This window comes from Hylaeus anthracinus, unplaced genomic scaffold (assembly GCF_026225885.1).
Source record: "Hylaeus anthracinus isolate JK02 unplaced genomic scaffold, UHH_iyHylAnth1.0_haploid 12002, whole genome shotgun sequence".
NCBI lineage: Eukaryota > Metazoa > Arthropoda > Insecta > Hymenoptera > Colletidae > Hylaeus > Hylaeus anthracinus.
In genome coordinates, this window is record NW_026534349.1 from 4699040 (window position 1) to 4717918 (window position 18879).

Sequence of the window (18879 nt, forward strand, 5' to 3'; positions counted from 1 at the left end):
TATGCCATTGCGAGTCGTCCTCCCAATCTCGTTATATTCTGCTTTTTCGCAACTTTCTGTTAACTAACGAACGTTCGCCAATTTGCCAAAGTTTCCAGCAAAAGGGCCTATTCCGATTAGAGTACCCCCAGGAGACACGCAACGTTTCCCCTCGTTCTCAAGAGTTTCGTCGTATGAACAATCAAGAACTGTACCGAAATTTCATAACTGGTTTAAGGAAGGTCGAAAAGACCATCGAAACAATTGAAACGTCAACTGTCATTTGAAACTGAGATTTCATTTTATTGTTCTTTATTAATAAACAAGTTTTTGCTCAACTCTGTTGCCAGCCCTGTAAAGCGTTTTCAAGATAAACGTGCTTGAACGGCGCCGTAAAGTGTGTCTCGTAAAAACGCCGTAAAGGCGGATCAGGATTTACGAGTGGTGTACTTGAAAAACAAAGCCACCCCCGCAGACGCCGATAAACCCTGCTCGAGATACACCCGACGGATTATTATAGGAGACGTCATCAATGTCACAGATTCTCCACAATTCGCGGTTTCTTACGCGCGCACTGTAAACCTGTACACAAGCTTCGACGAAACAAATAATCCCGTAATCTATCTTATCGCAGCGTTAACGAGCGATGTTTATTTTGCGAAGAAATAAGTCACGAAGAAATGATCAAAAGTAATTCGAATGTTTCTAGTATAAAAATTTGGATCACCTTTGGAGTAGATCTAACGTTAAATAGAAAAATGTATCGTACAACTTGAGGGCTTCGAAAATTTGTCTCGTCGCTATCGAATTCAGCGTTATCGATTTAGAGTAGAATGAGATCGCAGCGCTGCTAGCGGCAAGAAACAAAACGAACAGCTTCGGATAATCGAAAGAGTTAAAATTAAATTAGCTCTTCCGTTTTATTCGCATTTAACCGAAAGTTAAATTAATTTCTTACCTCATTCACCTCGTATGACCCTAAATTACGGCGCAAAGGAGGTGGTGTTAAACTTCAAAGTGCTGTTTCATCATTCCTCCGTTATAATATAAGATATTGGAGTGGGGTGTGAGAATAGATGGGACTTGGAAAATTGTGGGATGCTAGGGTAGCTATAACTTTGAAAATATTCTTAGGTCCGTGTATCCTGGCACCTTGCTAAAATATCTCGGTTTCCATCTGTCCTCTGTATTGTTCCACGCTCGATCTATTTTAACAGCAAGCTACGAGAAAGGATGGAACGTATTGTCACAATATTTTATGAGATCGGTAGGATTGGTAAAATCACGTGCACGGATGAAGGTTTCCAAGTTTTCTAACATCGTCGACTTCGGTGATTGGGTTAGATAGTGGCCAGAGTTAACATCCTTATCCATAAATTAATTAGAACGCTACCGATATTTCAGTTTGTGGGAAATCAACTTCCATATTATTATTAAACGTCTTAATTATATCAGAATGTTGTGCAGAACTAAAGTTACGAGAAATTTAAAAAATTCAACAAGCCTCGAGGCGCGAAGAGACTCTCGAATCAAAAGTTATCGCGATTTCTGCATACCTCGAGCTGCGACGTTTGCCAAGAAGCGTTCAGCGATCTCTGCTGGATATAAATAAATGCCAAAACAAATTCCCGCAGTGGCGGTCACCTAATTCTCTTTACCACTAATTTTCGCTCGACACGTTTTCAACGATAACAAACGAAAGATCTCGCGTTCTCTACGAAAGAAGAACACTAAGTGCCACGAGCACTATTTTTATTCAGCTTCGTTGTGAAGTTCTGCTTCGCTGAAACTCATTTTCGGGAAAACCACTTTTTCGTCTTTTGATTTTCTAGTGTCTAGTGTCAGCCTTCTTTAAATACCAGGCAGGATCAACGTGCTCCGATTTTCTATCGTCCTCGTGGCGAAGCCAGGCCGCAGGAATGACCGCAAGGAAATTCTTCGGATGACGCCAGGGATGGAATCAATTCAATATGTACACATTCGCTAATCCCAGTCTATATCAATACCCAAGGTACACTTCACAGGATTCGAATGCCACTCGTGAAATTAGTTTCACAGCTTGCAAAGGGCTCGTAAAACTCTTGTCCATACGGGTGTTGGAGTAACGAAGACGAGACTGCTTTTCATTCCTCGACCGTTGAATAGAAGTTCGAATTTGAGTTAAACTGGTAAAGTAACACACCGTACGAGGACTCTATTACACTCGAATTCCTCAAGCCTTGTGTCCGCTTGGCGCCAGGACCACGTCGAGGACAAAACCAGGACACCGCGTCTTATGGTAATACGTGAACAGATTTCTTGGCTACGTCTTTGCAAGAGATACAGGAGTTTAGCTAGAGGCCGAGATTGGTCCATGCAGCGTTCTGTGAATTGCGAGGCACATTCGAACGACAGTCTTATTATTTATGCTAGCTGAATTATCAGATACTCTCCGGGATGGAAAATATCATTCGAATGCAGAAGCTGTTCCAACAATATAGAATGAATTAACCACGTTGTTCGCAATCCATCGATAATTACTCGTTGATCATGAATCACGTTACGTTTCGCCCAGCTCTGCTAAATATAGACGTTAATTCGAACAATAGTCGTAATTCTTATTCGACGAACAACGCATCACCGATCGTTCGTCTTTCTCTGAGTAATAATTATGCCCATATATGTGTTCGAGGAACCGAGGTACATTGGAAGATATTCTCGTCAGAGTCGAAAATAAGTAACCGATCATCGAACAAACATGACTAACGTTACGAATTCACGCTTGCCAAGTTTCCTTTCATTGTAGCGCACGGAGTGCAACAGATACCGACCATATAGAAGGTTACGAATGCATAACGATCGTGGAATGCGGTACAAGAAGCGCGACAGAGTGTTATGTGGCAACCGGTTTGAAATAACTCGTGCAAACCCTAGGCCGGTCGAAAATAAAGAAACCACGAATTCGCTTTGCATGTCAATGAATCTGCGGTTCCCGTCGAAGAGTAACCAGATAAATCGAATCGTTACAAGGAAATATCGAGCGCGTATCCGAAGCGACTGAACCCGAGTTAATAAAAGGAAACGCGTGGTAAACGTAAGGAGTTGTCCTTGAAAAGTTGAGGAAAAGATGTAAAACAGTTACTCACGCAGAGTCGAGTGCGTAAAGGAGCATCGGCTGGATGTTTAGAAAAGAGCATTTTGGAATAGCGAGACGTTCGTGAAAAGTATACATCGCTAAATGAAGACAAATTTATCTCGTCGAAAGTTCCTTTGTGTGACTCATGTCCAAGAATAAGTTTCAACAAGACAACTTAAAAGTGTTAATAGTGCTATAAATGCAGCTGAGCTTCCGACAATTAGTATCAGTCTGCCAATTTCGTGGGCAATTTACAAGAGATTTAATACGTATCATTTTGCGACGGGTCTCTCATAGAAATTATGTGCAATGCCTGCGTTTCGCGTTCTTGTTTAGAATGAGCCAACGTATAAATATTTATCGAAAATGTTTGTTCCATTGTTTAAGAGTGAAAATCTACCATTTCGCTATAAAGCGATGTGCCACGAGACTAGTTCGCCTGGGATATTACCGAACTCCAAAATACTTTTTCGGTAAATCCACGTTGGCGTTACTTAAACATTGAAGTCGTTCGTGTATCGATCGCGTCGCGTCTAATTTTCGGCAACTAAGAACGGCTTGCTAGAAAATTTCTATATGAATGAAGTTCGCAGATTCCTCCGTCGAATAACCAAGGTGCAAGAAATTGTGCAAGTGCGGTTTACTTTCTCTGATTCGATATTCTCTGCGGTTCTCTGGTGTTCTCTCAAGCTCGCATATACGCGATAAATTACCCAGTGAGTATCGAATCTCTGTCAGAGGATTCACCGCGGCAATGTCAGAGCAAGAAATAATTGCAACCTGTCCGACGATGTATTAACAGTATAAACGACGGTCACTGGCATGGAAATATTACAATGAAAAAGATGAATACTCCGCCACACACAAACGATTCCACGGTGGAAAAACTTGCTACTTCGAGAGACTAAATTCTGCCGCGAGTAATTCGAAGGGCATTTATTCTCTCTGGCGAGTAATTCGAACGCAAAGCGTTCCGCGAGGCATCTTGTCGAAAACAGGACGCGACCAGAAAGTTTTCAAGGAAGCGAACGGCATACCGTCGAGTAAATCGTGTGAAAGGATTGGTTCGCGAATACTTCCGAGGATGGCTTGTACTTTACGAGAGGTTCTCAACGACCGTGTCCCAGAAAATGCTGCTACATTTTAAATTCTAAATTTTTGTTCAGTTCGCGTCTTTATCAGTTCTCGACAATTACCAGACGCTCGAATTATTTTTCCTGAATAGCATCCGCCAAAGAGCCGCGGTAAATCTTTCTTAAACCGACCTTAACCGCAAATTTCTGCTTCTTTCTTCGTGATTTACAGTCGTCGAAACGGAGAAGAGGGAGAAAAGCGAAAGATGCAGCGAGAGGAGGCGACGTGTCCTGGAAAACCGTGCTACCCGCGTCCGTTTCGCAAAATCAATGATCCGCGGGACGATGCACCTGCAGCTGTATCCGCGGTGCAATCAAAAAGACGAATAACTGCAGTACACGACCCAATGTTTACAGATTTTCGAAAGAAGACAAGTTTTACGATCCTCCTCTAATTTAGATCATTCTGTAAAAATGGTCACCGAACAATAAAGAATAATTCATGACGAAACGACCATATCGGAATATTTTTGCATGATCGATCCAATGATTGACCGTCAGTGAAAAGATCAATTAAAGCCTTAACGTTTTTTCTGCTTTTTCGAATGGTCTTCCGGCACTCCGGTAACTGACGGGTATCCAAAGAAGCACGTCACTTTAACATTCAATAGCAGCTCTTCGTTTCAGTCTGTAATTATTCAACGACCCCGTGAAGCGACTATCTCGCCTTCGAAGTATGTGTTCTAATAAAATCTGCTCACCGAGGGTCGCTCTTTCAACCGGCTGACGTCTCGTAAAAACATTCAACAGCACGCAGAGATACTGCAAATCACGATGAGAACCCTCGCTGCCAGAACCTTTATCGCAGTTTTTAACAAATATCCATCACGAGTTCCTAGGCAGCCAATTCTTATCACTAGTTTGGCGCACGTGAAATATTTCCTCCTTTAAATTGAATGTCAAATGCACGTGATTTTCAGTATTTATGTTCGGTTAACCTCCTCGGTTCAGAAATTATTTACGTGCTTGTGTTTAATATTATTAGCGATTTGAATCAGAAGGATAATAGTAGTCGCTTCGCGATAACTTTGCAGACTTTAGGAAGTGAAAGAGTTGTCAAAGTCTCCGTTAGCTTTAGTTACAGTTATCAATAATTAATGGCCATAATAAATAATTTCGCTCGCCACCAGCGAAGGGGAACAAACTAAAACACGATTTCACGCCTGATGGAACATGGGTGCGTAAGAAAAGGCACGATCGATATTCTTATCCTTTTCGAACCATAATTATCAGTTGCAGTGTTCGGAAGTTTAACGTCGCTAATTACGATAGTTTCGTGCAGAGACGGGCAACATTCTACTTGGACAGTAGGTGACGAATAGTTACAAAAAATTAGCTATATACAAATATTTTTATTAAATTTCAATAAGACTGCAAGGATGCTGTTCGCTAGTGGCGTCCGCAGAAATGAAATTCCCGACAGTTGGAAAATCGCGACCGGTTTTACCGCGATGGAAAACAGAGCGTGTAACCACAACGACGTTGCGTATCTTCAAGAACCATGAAATTTATTATCGGCGACTCGTCGAACGTTATCGATGGTTGCGACAAAGTTAGAACAGCTTCCTATGGCATGTAACCGCGATACCGCTTATCGAACGAATGCACCAACGACAAATCGTGCGTGAAGACTCGTCGCTTTCTAGCTAGTAATTATAGTCACCGGCATTTCACTGTTTTCTCTTTGGCATCTTTCTTTGCCATACAAAGACCGTGACGTACGCGAAAAGAAAGAGTCACGAAGAGTTTACGAGAACGACTAAGTCATTGAAACTTTCTTTGTTGAAATTTCTGCGTTAGGAAGAAAAAAGAGTTATTAAACTAGTTGTTTATGCTATACCGTGGCGCGCGTTATTTAGCTGCATTCACGGCGAAGGTAAATACCATTGTCGATTCCAAAGAAGGGTCATTTTCACCGGACTCATAACGGCCCAGCGGCGAACTTGGTTTGCGAAATTAGTTCGCTGGCCAGTTATTAAATAGCGGTTCTCGCTGGACGGAAATTAAATTCGTCTAATCTTCAACGCAATTCATAACGCGAGTTAAGCGTTCTCAGTTGCAGCATAAATCCACGCTTTGGAGTAGCACAATGCACGTTATAAAAAGGAGCACGCGGCTGAGGGCTGCGCGTGATCGAACCTTGATGCAGATGCACGTCAGGACGGGCTCGAGGTAACGATTTTCTCGCGAAGAAGCTGGATTTAATATCGTAATTACCTCGCGCGTGTGGGACATTATGAACTCAAACCAGTGGAGCCAACGTCAACCAGTGTTAATGATAAACGAGTCCCCAGCGAACGTTATTGGAATCCGCTAAAAATATACTCTCAAACGGGAGAGATCGATTTTTTGCTCTTGTCAACCAACGCTGTAATCGAAGCAGAATTAGATTCCTCGTTATTAAGCCCAGCTGCTCCCACGCGTCATCGATCATTCCAATAAAATGATACCCTCGGTGCTATTTCGACGATTGCTTCTGATAAACAGATGTGTCAGAGAAAAACTTCTCCAACAGACGTTTCGAAGTGATTTGGAAACGATTTCAGCCGCCATTCGCAATAAAGCGATCGTCGAAGCAAAGAGGAGGAAACACGACAAAACCAATCAACTTTTTGCGTCTCGTGTAAAATTCTCTAACTTCACCATCACACGTCTATTCACATCTTAGCGTTTTTTCGCGCAATTTCCTCGCCCACAGGCTCGTTCCCTGTCCTGTACGAGTGATACGCGCGTGTCCAGGCAGCAGTCACCCAACGAAACTTTCGCGAACGTGGAAAAATAGCGAAGAGAGTATGAGAAAGTACCAGTCCTATGATACGTAAAGATTTCAAACCTAATTAAATGTCAGACCTTTACATCTGCAGAAATACAAACAGGAGGTTCGGAAGCCACAGGATTAGATCTCCCCGAAACGAGCCGAAAACTCGTGGCACAAAAGTGCACTCGAGACTCTTGCACACATTTTTCCGGAACAAAAGTCGCGGTTTCGAGGTGCCCAGAGAAATACGTTGCGCGTTAAATTCCGAATGAATCTCTTTCATTTCCGCCGAACGAGAGGATATATTCAGAACCGTGGAAGAAAGCGGAGTCAGAAGGTGGGGAATGTTGTATCGTCGAGGGTCTCGCGAGCGACGCTGACGCCGCGACGCTTCATTGTTACGTAACCACTGTCATACTCCATGGAAAATCGTTCTCATCCCTCCCCGCGGCTCCAACCCCTTTCCTGTCACTCTCGTTTTCCCTTTCACGCACACTCCGGGCTCGCGCATTCATCCACGAAAAGGGTATTTCTCACCTCCGACGGTGTCGCGGTGCCAGAGAAGCCACGCGCTGGATAAAGGAAAAATACGACGAATGCGGGGGACGCGCACGTTTCTAGGCGCGTCGCGACGCTAAGAAACGCCGCGAGAGCCTGGAAATGTTTGTCCTTTAAAGTGCCTCTTCCGTGCATTCCGAGACGGAGAGATAAATATAAAGTGGGCCGACGGTACTGTTCGCATTCGCCACGAAAGTTTGCTTTTCCACGCGAACTTTCACCCTGGTTTCCTATAAAATAGCCTCGCGCGGCCGTAGTTCTCGCCGCCATAATAGGGATTCGATGTAATCCCTTGAAATGTTTGGGACACTGTGGCCTCCTCGTGGTTCCCTTGGGTCGTCGTACGGAGAACCAGAGGGTTGTTTTAGGAGGAGAGTAATGCTTTGCTTTGTTTCGTTATCCGTTAAATCGTCGCATCAATTTTTGGAGTTGGCATCGTTGGCTCGAGAACAGCCAGATGGATTTTTAAGCATTTCCATTACATTAATAAAAATTTATTACGTATCGAGCGAGCAGTTGCAGAAACAGAGGAAAAGTTAAGTAATATTATTTGGAAAATGATCGATCGATCGCATCCATTCTTTTTATAACAACTAAGCGATACACAATTATAGTTGCTTGCCGAGTTTCGAACTTGGAGCCAACCGTATTCGTGGAAACGGGAACTCGAGGAAAAGACGGGCGTAAAAATGAGAAGTTTCGACAGAGTTTTATCGAAAAGTTTCATGGACTATTAAAACTCGTCGCCATTCCGTTACCCAACCCTCGTTTTTTCGTCGTTCTAAACTCGCGGACAGTTGTCCCGCGAATAATACCGATTGCGCGGCATTCATAAGAGAAGTTCTATAAGGGGCGGCGATCTCTCGAGGCACTTCGTCTTCCGTGGATTTTTGAAGGTTACACGAAGCATCATCGCCTCCCCTCGATCCAATCGATGACCCGAATGCTAACCGTAGGTCGCAGCCAAGTCGATACATACAGAAGGGACGTTCCGCGCTCGAATAAAGTGCCTCTTCTATCCCCTTATCCACTGAATGCTTCGACAAACGTTCGAATACTTTTTAACACAATCGAGAACCTACTCGGGGTGTATTACTACCCTGCCCACAGCGTAAAGGAATTTTCCACCGAAGAGAACAAAAATGTTTCGGAGAGCTCGATGTAAACGCTAATAACCGAAACACAGAATTATGCGGGTGCATTTTGTACACGACCGCGGTATAAATGCAATCAGATTAATGAATTTGAACGGTGAATGGACAGAAATGTTTTTATACTTTCAACAATCGAACGCGACCACCCCGCGTGGCAAATGGAATGCAGAAAATGGAATCATTCGGGTGGAATACTTTTGTCCTGCAAATTAAAATGAAATTGCGTGTGTGTCGTGTTGACAAATGGACGTGGCCGACAATCCAATGAAAAATAATTGAATGTCCCGTGGATATTTCGTTTCCGCGTCAAACGTACGCAATCACTAACGAAACTGTGCCGCGCGGAAAAGATTAAATTCTTTCTGTTGCTGCGCCTTTATGTAATCACAATACCGGCTAACAGGTTCTAATTCTTTGCCACTGCGAAAGCAACGTTTGTACGACTGTGTTATCCGCGCGCTTCGTAACCGCGTTATATCTTATTACAAAGGATAAAATATTGAATCGAACCTACCGTCCTTGAAAGGGCCAAACCGCAGCAAGCTCATTTCAGGATGATATTCGAGCCTGACGAAGCAACAGAATAGCACCAGCAGAGTCAGTCCATCCGCATCGATGCAGATCCTCTCAGGATTCACGAGATCGCTCCACCGTCCTTGGATCTTCGTCGACCTCGAGCTCGACGCACTACCGACGAGGATTCGCGCGATATCACACGGAATATTAAACTTGCTCCGAAAAAGTCCCGCGCTAAGCTCTGCTTCTCATCGTTTCCCGATCACTGCGTCCTTCCAACGCGGAAGTCGCTCTTTGTCCAATCGCATACCCGTTCCATCGATTCTCGCTGAATATTCACGAATCGATTCCACAAAGGCCTGACCGTCGGATCTGCATAGAACGATTTTATTACGCGTCGACGTGTCTCGCGACCCGACAGACTGGGCCAGACTATCCCGAGGGTAACCCTCGTATCCCTCGCCCCTAGCTATCGGGGAAGACGAAACCCCTAGCCGTGGATGTCGAGGAAGATTTTATCGAAGGTCCCGAACCCGATCGATGGAACGTCTTTTATCCTTTGATCCACTCGCGCACTCGACTTCGAGTGAAGCGTACTTCAGACTCCGAGATTCGCGGAGACAAAATCCTCCCAACGCATGGTTATCTCGACAACCACCAGTTTCGTCCTTTTATCGCACTCGGCAGTCACACTGAACCGCCTCTCGTGATTTTAAGGGGATAGGCTCGTGTAATGGGTTGAAAAATGCACGTAAAATCGTCGAGACTTTTCCGAATGAAAACTGCAGTAACGGATCGAAGCGAGTCTTTCCGTGCCCGTCGATATACTAGCGTAAGATAAAGTCGACTTTGTTGACCCAACGCACGAGACCTCCTTAAGTCGATGGAAACGTCAAATTGGGCGAAACGAACGTTCCGCGAGACCAGGGTGCGATCAATCTCCTCGTTCCGTGGAGTCAATCGTCGTCTCACCCCTGGCCACGGTTGTTAATGACTGGCGTGCACGCGAAAGACACACCCTGCGCGCTGGGTGCGACCGCTGGCAAGTATTTACAATAGCATCGTAATGTTTCCTTGATCGTCCGCAGGTGTCTTCCACGGGGATCGATAATTAATCAGCCGACGCGGTCTATCTCGGAACTGCAACTTGCAATTTCATTTCTCGGTGCTCGAGAGAGGTCTCCTAGTTGATCCTTGCATCACTCGCGCGAGTTTACGCGCCTTTTTTCCTCCATTCTGCTCGCGTGTCGCTCGGCTCCAATTCGCTCTACTTAGCTATCCGAACGTTTACCTCGCTTTTTTCTTGGAAGGTTCTCGCGACACCACTTCGGTTAAATACTATGGTGCTCACCTTTGCGGCACTATTTACGGTTAAAGCACGTTAAAACATTGATAGCCGTGTCTTCGCTGCACTCTCACATTTCATATCTGTACCTTGAGCTACTTCCACCACTCTGTACTCGCTTATCTGCTGGCTTCGATTAGACGGAATCATGAATTACGTTTCATACCTGTATCTCGATTCCGTCGTAACATTTCACACCTCTATCTTTACCGTGCCTCGTTCAATTTATCGGGTAACTTCGTTCAGACGAAACGGTACACTGGAAAGCACCGAAGAGTCTCTATTGGCATCGCCTGAATAAGCACGGAATCGTTTGTTTGTTTCTCTCCGACGATGCACTTGAACTGTATCGCGTGACGGTGCATGTGCCTGACGCTTTGTTGCGAGGCTTCCATCGATCTATCGCGTATCAGTTAATCCACTGTATTACGCTAACGCAGTCTGATATCGGAGACCGTCGCCTGGGAGCGTGATGGAGCCTCCGCGGGCCTCGTTACTTGCAACAGACCTCCGTTATAGCGTCTCTTGCGACGATTACTCGAAACGTTGTCGACGGAAAGGCGCCACACCTTTCATCCGATTACGGTCGCTGAAACGGCACGAAACGAGGAGCTGGACCTCTAGATCCCTTCTTCCCTGCATCTATCCGAGCTTCAGATACGTATAATCACGCGTTACGTTTCACAGCTGTGTTTTCTCTGCGCTTCGTTCGTTGCATCCGCCCATCTGTTAACACTTCGCGCGAGGCTGCGATTAGCTAGCTCGTGACGATTAGCCATCGAGCGGCCCACATCACGCGTGGCATCCGAATAGTGGAAGTTTATAGAAATTCGCGATCGATCAACTTCACCCGTGCACGAGTTTTTCTTTAAATAAAGTAACCAATTCGCGAAGAAGCCGTCACGTAGACGATATCGATTGAACTGACCGCAAACTGTAAACTCCGTTTCCGCGGAATCGGGTGTCGCATTTCGCACCTGTACTATCCTTCGCTCGTGCCCGTCGACTTTCTTCGGGGCAGAATCATACCTGTGTCCTCGCAGCAATCGTTCTTCGCAAGTCTCAGAATGGGCGATAAACGGTCCCTGTCTTCGTTTCTCAGCTTTAATTCCGTTCACGTGGAAGTTCCAGGGTACCAGATTTCCAATCACGTTCGACGATCGCGAAGGACACCTCGAGCTCTGGTGCCACGTTCCTCGATGGACGAGACTCGTCGACGAGTCGTGGAACAACGCGGCCGTCTTCGTCAACGGTATCGGGTGCACTGGAGCTCGACCTGGTCGGCCTGTTTACATCGTGCAGGAACGTGCCGCGACCACCACACCTTGCTAGGCTTCCGTCGTTGCAACTGTATCAACAGTGTAGCGCCGTGAACTGTCCCCTTCGCGACGGAAAGAGAACACCTCTGTGACCAGTCGACCGACGGTTGATTGGACTGTGTGCACCATGGCGTGTCGTGGCTCCGCTACACCGCGGCGCTGCCTCTAAGAATAGACCGTATCGATGCACAACAGCCTATAGGGATTGACGCAAATAGGCCGTGGGATTTTTAGCCTAACGCGGGAAGGTCATGGTGATCCGTGTGCAATGGATCGATCTTCGCGCGCGCTGCATCTTCCACGCGAAACGCTAATCGTTGTCACGGAGAGCTGCGAATACCGAGCTGGAATTTAAAAAGGGAATTCTTCGGCTCGTTAGCTCCGGGATCTACCAATTGCTTCTAATCTGTCGGTAGATACGGAGCCCGAAACGACTTCAAGTTTTTCTGCACAGACTATCGAAGCTCCGCGGGAGCCTCGTGCTCGTGGTGTGATCGATGAACGGGGTTAATAATAATCGTGGCCGTATCGAAGTGCAAAAAGAAGCCGAGAGACGTTTTTATAGAACGAGTCGCGATTAGAAAAGTGAATTACAATCGACGTTGATCGATTCCGTTGATACCGTGAAATTATTTATAGACGAGACGGAGGAGGAATGGAGGCAGGGAGAGGTTCGATGGAAGATCGCGAGTCTGGAACGGATTGTTCTTCGCGGCACGTTTGCACGGATTTCATTTAGATAGGTGAAAAGCACGTGCTCGATGCCAGGATGAGTCGCGCTCACTGGCCATTTCTTATGACACGAAACCGGTTTCGTTCGGCATTCTTAGATCCAGACGTAACGCGGTTTCTTGTTGCCTGTATCTTTATGTACTACACGAGGAGTCCGAGACCCGTGCAAATTCCACTAGCCTTTTTGCGATCTACTTGGACTTTGGCGGTGGCGGCCGAGGTACGACAATAACTCCGTCGGTTACAACGATGCAAATTCTACATGCGGCGATCACGAACGCTTTAGCAACGCCAAAACTAGCTCGCTACCTTGACACCGTCGAGGTCGCCGTGCTATAGCACTTTGCGCACTCGTAGACTTTCAAATACCACCTACAACGAGGAAAAAATTGTTATCGTCGCTGGGATGCATCGGAAAACTTCGCAGCGACCGATTAATGCGAGGTTTCAATCGGAGGATCGCGTTCCGTTTATGTACACTCGTCACATGTGCGGACGGCCAAACATGACCGGCGTTAACTAAGGTGCATTAACTTCTGCTCGAGTGCATACACTGCATCGCATGCACGCTCGACGCTGCGATTCGCCCTCGAACGCAACGCCAATGGGAACAGCAAACATGTTTTTCTTCGAATCGCGTAACATCCTTAGATAATGGCAATTCAAACACGGAAGTCACCTCGTCGCAAACAGTCTCGAAACGTCGTTTCGTAAGAACACATGCACGAAAAACATCAACAAACTTCGAGCGCATGGTCGGTATAGACCATGTCCCATTTTCGTGTCCTTTCGATGTGATTTGGAACCGTACGAAAACTGTGTTTATATACTTAAAATAAAAATAGGATTTGCGTCCTGCAAGATAGAGCGTTCTCAACAGCTTCGACCGATTAAACGATTCTCCCACCTGAGAATTCCACTTGACCAATTTAGGGTTCGCGACGAGGAAAGAGTATTACTGGCCGCACCACTCAGGGACTTGTTCGGATCCCCAAAGTGCTCGTCGAAGTCGATGGGGGCACGGAACGTGATTCGATTCGATCTGAGACGAACGAAAGAAACGGATCGCGCTAGCAAATTGGCTGAAAAGCCTGAAACCAGAAAATGTATGTTCTGACCGAGGAATTTTGGATTAGATTACGAAGTAGCCTTACTCGCTAAACTTCGTCCTGGCGCTATACAACGGGATTCTCGTGGTTACAAAAGGTACTCCGGTGAAATCACTTTAATCCTATACGATGGTTGCCAATGGACTGATATTAAATAACTCAAGCCTGGGGTAAATTAATTTTCCCGCATATTTTGAGATGATCGGTTAAGTAGATACCCAAATAAATTTACATAAACGATAAAGAAAAAATGACGAGAGACCGAACAATGCCTGGCCCTAAGTATTCGCGGAGGATCGGCCGCAGAATCAACGACTCGTAGCCACAGGAACGAGAGCGAGGAGATTTATTGCGGGACGTAACCCTTTCGTCCATTCTTTTTCTACCCTGAGCAATACCTCTATAGCGTTCTTTGATAACAGGCTCGAAGATGAATCGCTCCGATCGGTCGCTATAATTTCCATCGCTTGCTGCGGTAGCGTGCTAAGTATGGAAGCTGCATGCATACCGGAGACCTTCGGGGAGAGCGTTTTAGAGTATCGATCCTTCGTAGGTTATTGTTGACATTACGGATACCACGGTCGTTGAGTATTCTTGCTCGCAATGCGGAGATTGCGCTTCGTGTCGCGCACGTACGCTGCAGGTGATTCATTTTCTCTGGCCGTCCCGTTGCGCGATTTATTTGACGGTGCTTTATCTTCCGAACTTGATTCTAGGCTACTAGCACCCCAAAGGGATGCCTCCATGACGAAGAGTAGACGGTTGATCGAGTCCGAGAGTTTTATCACAGTCGCCGTCCTTGCGATTATTAATCGCGTTCAACCTGTTTAATGTTCCTCTGCTTTACTTACAAATAGATGGGCAAAGAATAGATGATTACTATGTCACTCGACTATCACTCCGTGTAAAGTTTGCTAGTTATCGTAGAAGCGAGAAGACAGATATCCTAGCGTTAAATAGCCGATAAGTCTTTGTTTTAGCGTCTCGTCGGATCGAATTGAATATTGCATCGGTGCAAATAAGCGTGTGGATGGATATGTAGGATCAATACATCGCAATATGCGTTCCGATGTACATATCGACCAACTATCTGCCACAATGGTGGCTCTCACGTCGATTACGCGAGCTAGCCTACGGACTTCATTGGATCGAATAACACGCTAATTCGGTACGACGCAAAGCCACGGTGCAGTCTCCGACGACGTGAATCAATTGAAACTAAATAAAGTACGCGAGACGAGACGCTCGTTACAGGACAATTGCAAGGCAGACACACCCGAAATTTCATACACGAGAATGATTTGCACGAGCATTCCTGCTACGGCTTCTATGCAGATAAGAATTTCGTCCAGCTTTGATTTGAAACGTCGAGTCTGTGCAGAGAAAAACGAGGGACAGCGGCTACCCGACGAAACAACAAAACCCGCACGAAACGCGCTTCGCTCTTCCCAGCGGAAGCGCGCCAGCAGATCTTAACTATTCAATGAACGTTTGTCCATTCACGACACTGGCACGTGACGTCGTGTTTTCCGCTCGGCCAGGACAAGCTGGAACAATCGCGCAGCTAAACGAACGCACGTCGCTAAAAGCATTTTCATCGATCCCGAACGAAATCAGCCACCGACTTCCTTCGTCGTGTTCTCGTAGGAAACAAAGCTGAACGTCACAGAGAGGGATACAGGGGCTCACCAACTACTCCGAACCGCTCGTCAGCGGTAACCTAATAACGATAATCGATTAACGAAGCATCTCTTCTCAGCCACCGTTAGGAGCTTCGCGATTCGAGTTCACTTGTTCAAGGAGTGATACGGTTTTTATGGAATACCGATGAAGAGACCATCGAATGTACACGGTTGCTCGATTTCGAGCATTTTCTAGCGTTTCGTTGTCAACGATTGTTACGCGCAAGAACGTATACTTACCGGAATTGCCTGTTAATTACGTTATCGTAATACAGTGCCAATTATCGTTCCCAAATTAGTGTCGCTTTCATTATCATTCGCGTTCCCGATTTAGGGTCATTTTCTACTTAGGCGCGCACGCACTCCATTATCGTGTCTGCACGTCCACCGATAACTAAACCTGACGCTAGGCGTGCCTTCCTGATAACGGAAACTGACAATTAGTTTTGCAAATTACCGTCGCGTTTCGCAAACTCGAAGACGAAGTTAACAAAGCACGGTAGGCGGTTCGCGTAAAGAATCTTGTTGACAAGAATTCCAAATTAGAACGACAGAAGAAAAAAAAAGAACACGACACGCAGTGTCCAGAGGAACGGGAGTGAAATAATTAAAAATAACTGCGGTCGGTATTGATTAACGTCCAAGTAGAAATAATGCAACATTTTAAAAATAGCGATATGTGGAAAATATATCGAGTCTCTTTGAATTTATTTTTGTCTGCTATCGGAGGAAGGGAGGTTTGCTCGACGTGCTAAAACTAGTAATGAAACGCGCACAAAAACGATGTATTTTTAGGCTCCGCGCTACTTCAAATTTCGCGCTTGCTTTCCTCGATCGACTAACGAGAAGGGCAATCACCTCTGTCGAGATTTGCTTCGCGAAATTGTGTGCGTTAGAGGTAAACTTCTGCGTCAATTAAACGCGCAACAGCGCCTGATCCTAGCAACCCTACAGAAACTTGCGAAATTCTCGTTCCATAAAGGCCGTCACGGTTGTTGTTAAGTTGTACATCCGATTACAATTGCTGCAGGGAGTCTTGGAGCTCCGCGGTTCTGGTACTTTGAACTACTATATCAACGCAGTTCCCTGCGAAGACCAACATCACCTGACCAGTTTAGGTAATGGAAACAATAGAAACGCCACAGAAACGATACAAGCAACTGATTCTGGTCCTATAAATATCTAAACTTGATTCAAACCAGCCAACAAAAGAGAGTCGGAAGATTTAAAGATTTCCTTAAATGGCTTGTTTTGCATGTTTGCCACCCAAGTATAACGATTTCTGCTCGAATGTGATACAAGCGACGAGAAGGCAGCCGCCGCGCCACTCTTTCGGGATTGCCCTGCTCGTTAGCGACATTCGTCATCTTTAACGCGTTTTCAAACAAGAATTAACATGTTCCATGTTGTTCCAAGTGTCATAGCGTAGCCCACATAACCGTATATAAGAACCGGCCGGGTTTGCCACGTTTCAGACGAAAACTCGACGAAGGTTGCGCGCGACGTTGCTCTTAAAGTTGAAGTTATGGAGAAAAGTCTCCTGTTTTTTTCGATCGTTTCCTTCGCGATAGTGTTCGCGTGTGCGAAACCGATTCCTCAGTTCGACCAAAGTGAGTTCACGTATGACAACGTAATACGAGAAAGTTGATAAATGTTGGCGGTAGATAAACTAAAATGTTTGTTTGGGAGTGCAGATGATTTGGAGTACTCCGCCCCTGAGGATAGTGGAAATCGAGCGTTTTGGTTTGGAAGACCTTACTACGATGAGAACGACGGCGGTGGCGATAACAACATCAATCCACCGGATCAACAACCATCGCCCACCGTATCCTACACCGATATTGGGTAAAGTAACAACATCCAGCCTTGATCGACTTAGATAGAAAATAGCGAAGGAACGGGGTGTAATCGTTGCATTTTTCTCTTGCAGCGGTGGCTGGGGTCGCTGAGAAGTTTTCGCAATGCAAATAAACTTTTGGATTTAATATCATCGTTCCATCGCGCCATAAATTTCTATCGATTTAGATATCATATTATTTAATATAAATTGTAATCTAATTAATAATAAGATGATAATACCGTACGTATCAAAAGTTTTGTACTTTCGTATGTTGTTCTATTAAACATAACATTCCGAGTTGCTCGATTCAACAATTCTGTTCATTCAAACCGTATCGAACCTTCGACAATCGCTAAACGTAAAAACGATTCTGCAAGACTGCAATTTGAATCGATTAGAACGTCCAATTGTCTCTCGTTACGCCGAGCTAAAAAAGAAGCAGAGGCTACTGCGTACGTTAAGCAACGTTGGATAAAGCACGACTACACAGACATATAAACAAGAGGCTGCAGTTGAAGGTTTAACGAAACCGAGCTGCCCTTTTAATCGCGCGCGTCGTAATTCCCAAGGAGGAAATCTTAACACGTCCTTTGTTTCGCGCACGTTGAAGCAGAAAAAGCAGCTGGTTCTCGAGGAGGTTCCTAGCTTAAGCCCCGAGAGTACGAAGATGAGCAAACATTTATTCGAACAATAAATTACGGATGAAGCCACTAAATGTTCTATCAAATCATATTCCTATGAACGGGATCTGAGTGAAGGTTCGAAACGATAAGATAAAAAATATTTCGAAAGTTCTAACCAGCGCTTTATCGGTCGGCATCGTGAAATGGCTAGCGCATTTACAATTTTATTATTTATCCTTAACCGGTTATTCGACATTCTTATTTAGGCGAGAATGTTGTCCACGTACGCAGAGGAATCGGAGGTCCCGCAAACACGTTGGCCGGGTAACGGCGCGCTCAAACGGGGATTCCCGTGAATATTTAACGGGCTACTAAGAGGATGAGCTTTCTTGGAACTAGGCTCCATCGCGAGTGTCCAAACGGGACACCGCGGAAACGAACGAGGTGGACCCACTTTTCCCTTCTGATCCCCCGCATTCCTCGTGCTGCGAAATTATATACTCGCCTCGTTCCATGCCCGACCAGTTTTTCCCTCGACGTCGAGTGTCACACTTTTTCACTGTTCCGCACTCTCGTTCTCGTTTCGACGGAAATAACGGCCATATGTGGACGTTAAGCTTACAGGACGTTGCATTTAGCTGGATCGTCGGTCGGACAGCGTCGGATCATGAATTTATACAGACTTTTATACAGGGAAGGGAAAATGCTTGTTCCCTACACCTCTTTCGGTCGGTATTTTACTTTTACCGGCGATGCTTCGAACCGAAAGCGTTACCAAGCGTCCAAGTTTAAACGCGCGTGGCCCACCTCTTCCGTTTCCACTTTGCAATTACGTCCACCTTCGCCTTCCACGCAAGACTACCGATCCCGCCTCGAGCAAGCGTAACTCGTTCTTCGGAAACGCAACATTCGGTCGCTACTCTTCCACGTTGCAACGATACGACACCAACGTAACGCCGGTAATGATATATCTGCGGTTACGCGCGACAACCATGAATGCAGATAAACACAGAGCC

At 45.6% G+C, this 18879-nt stretch overlaps 2 protein-coding genes across 4 annotated transcripts in view; one reads left to right on the top strand and one right to left on the bottom strand.

The window, feature by feature from the left end:
• LOC128891508 (phosphatase and actin regulator 4) overlaps window positions 1–18879 on the bottom strand; it is a 224540-nt gene that overhangs the window by 193319 nt on the left and 12342 nt on the right. The window contains exon 1 of one of the 3 annotated variants that reach the window (XM_054151010.1): window positions 9212–11846. The exons of the other annotated variants lie outside the window; for them this stretch is intronic. Coding sequence (XP_054006985.1) covers window positions 9212–9245 — 34 coding nt within the window. The 5' untranslated portion in view covers window positions 9246–11846. Of the gene's footprint in view, window positions 1–9211; window positions 11847–18879 lie in introns of those variants that run through there. 3 annotated transcript variants of the gene reach the window in all.
• LOC128891525 (uncharacterized) lies at window positions 15718–17532 on the top strand. The gene is made up of 3 exons (XM_054151067.1): window positions 15718–17010; window positions 17095–17245; window positions 17331–17532. The coding sequence occupies exons 1-3, from the start codon at window positions 16926–16928 to the stop codon at window positions 17347–17349; spliced, it is 255 nt and encodes an 84-aa protein (XP_054007042.1). The 5' UTR covers window positions 15718–16925; the 3' UTR covers window positions 17350–17532.

Coding starts and splice junctions, on each gene's coding strand:
- LOC128891525 (XM_054151067.1), top strand. CDS start 16,926: ATGGAGAAAAGTCTCCTGTTTTTTTCGATCGTTTCCTTCGCGATAGTG. Junction 17,011..17,094: donor GATTCCTCAGTTCGACCAAA/GTGAGTTCACGT, acceptor TTGGGAGTGCAG/ATGATTTGGAGTACTCCGCC.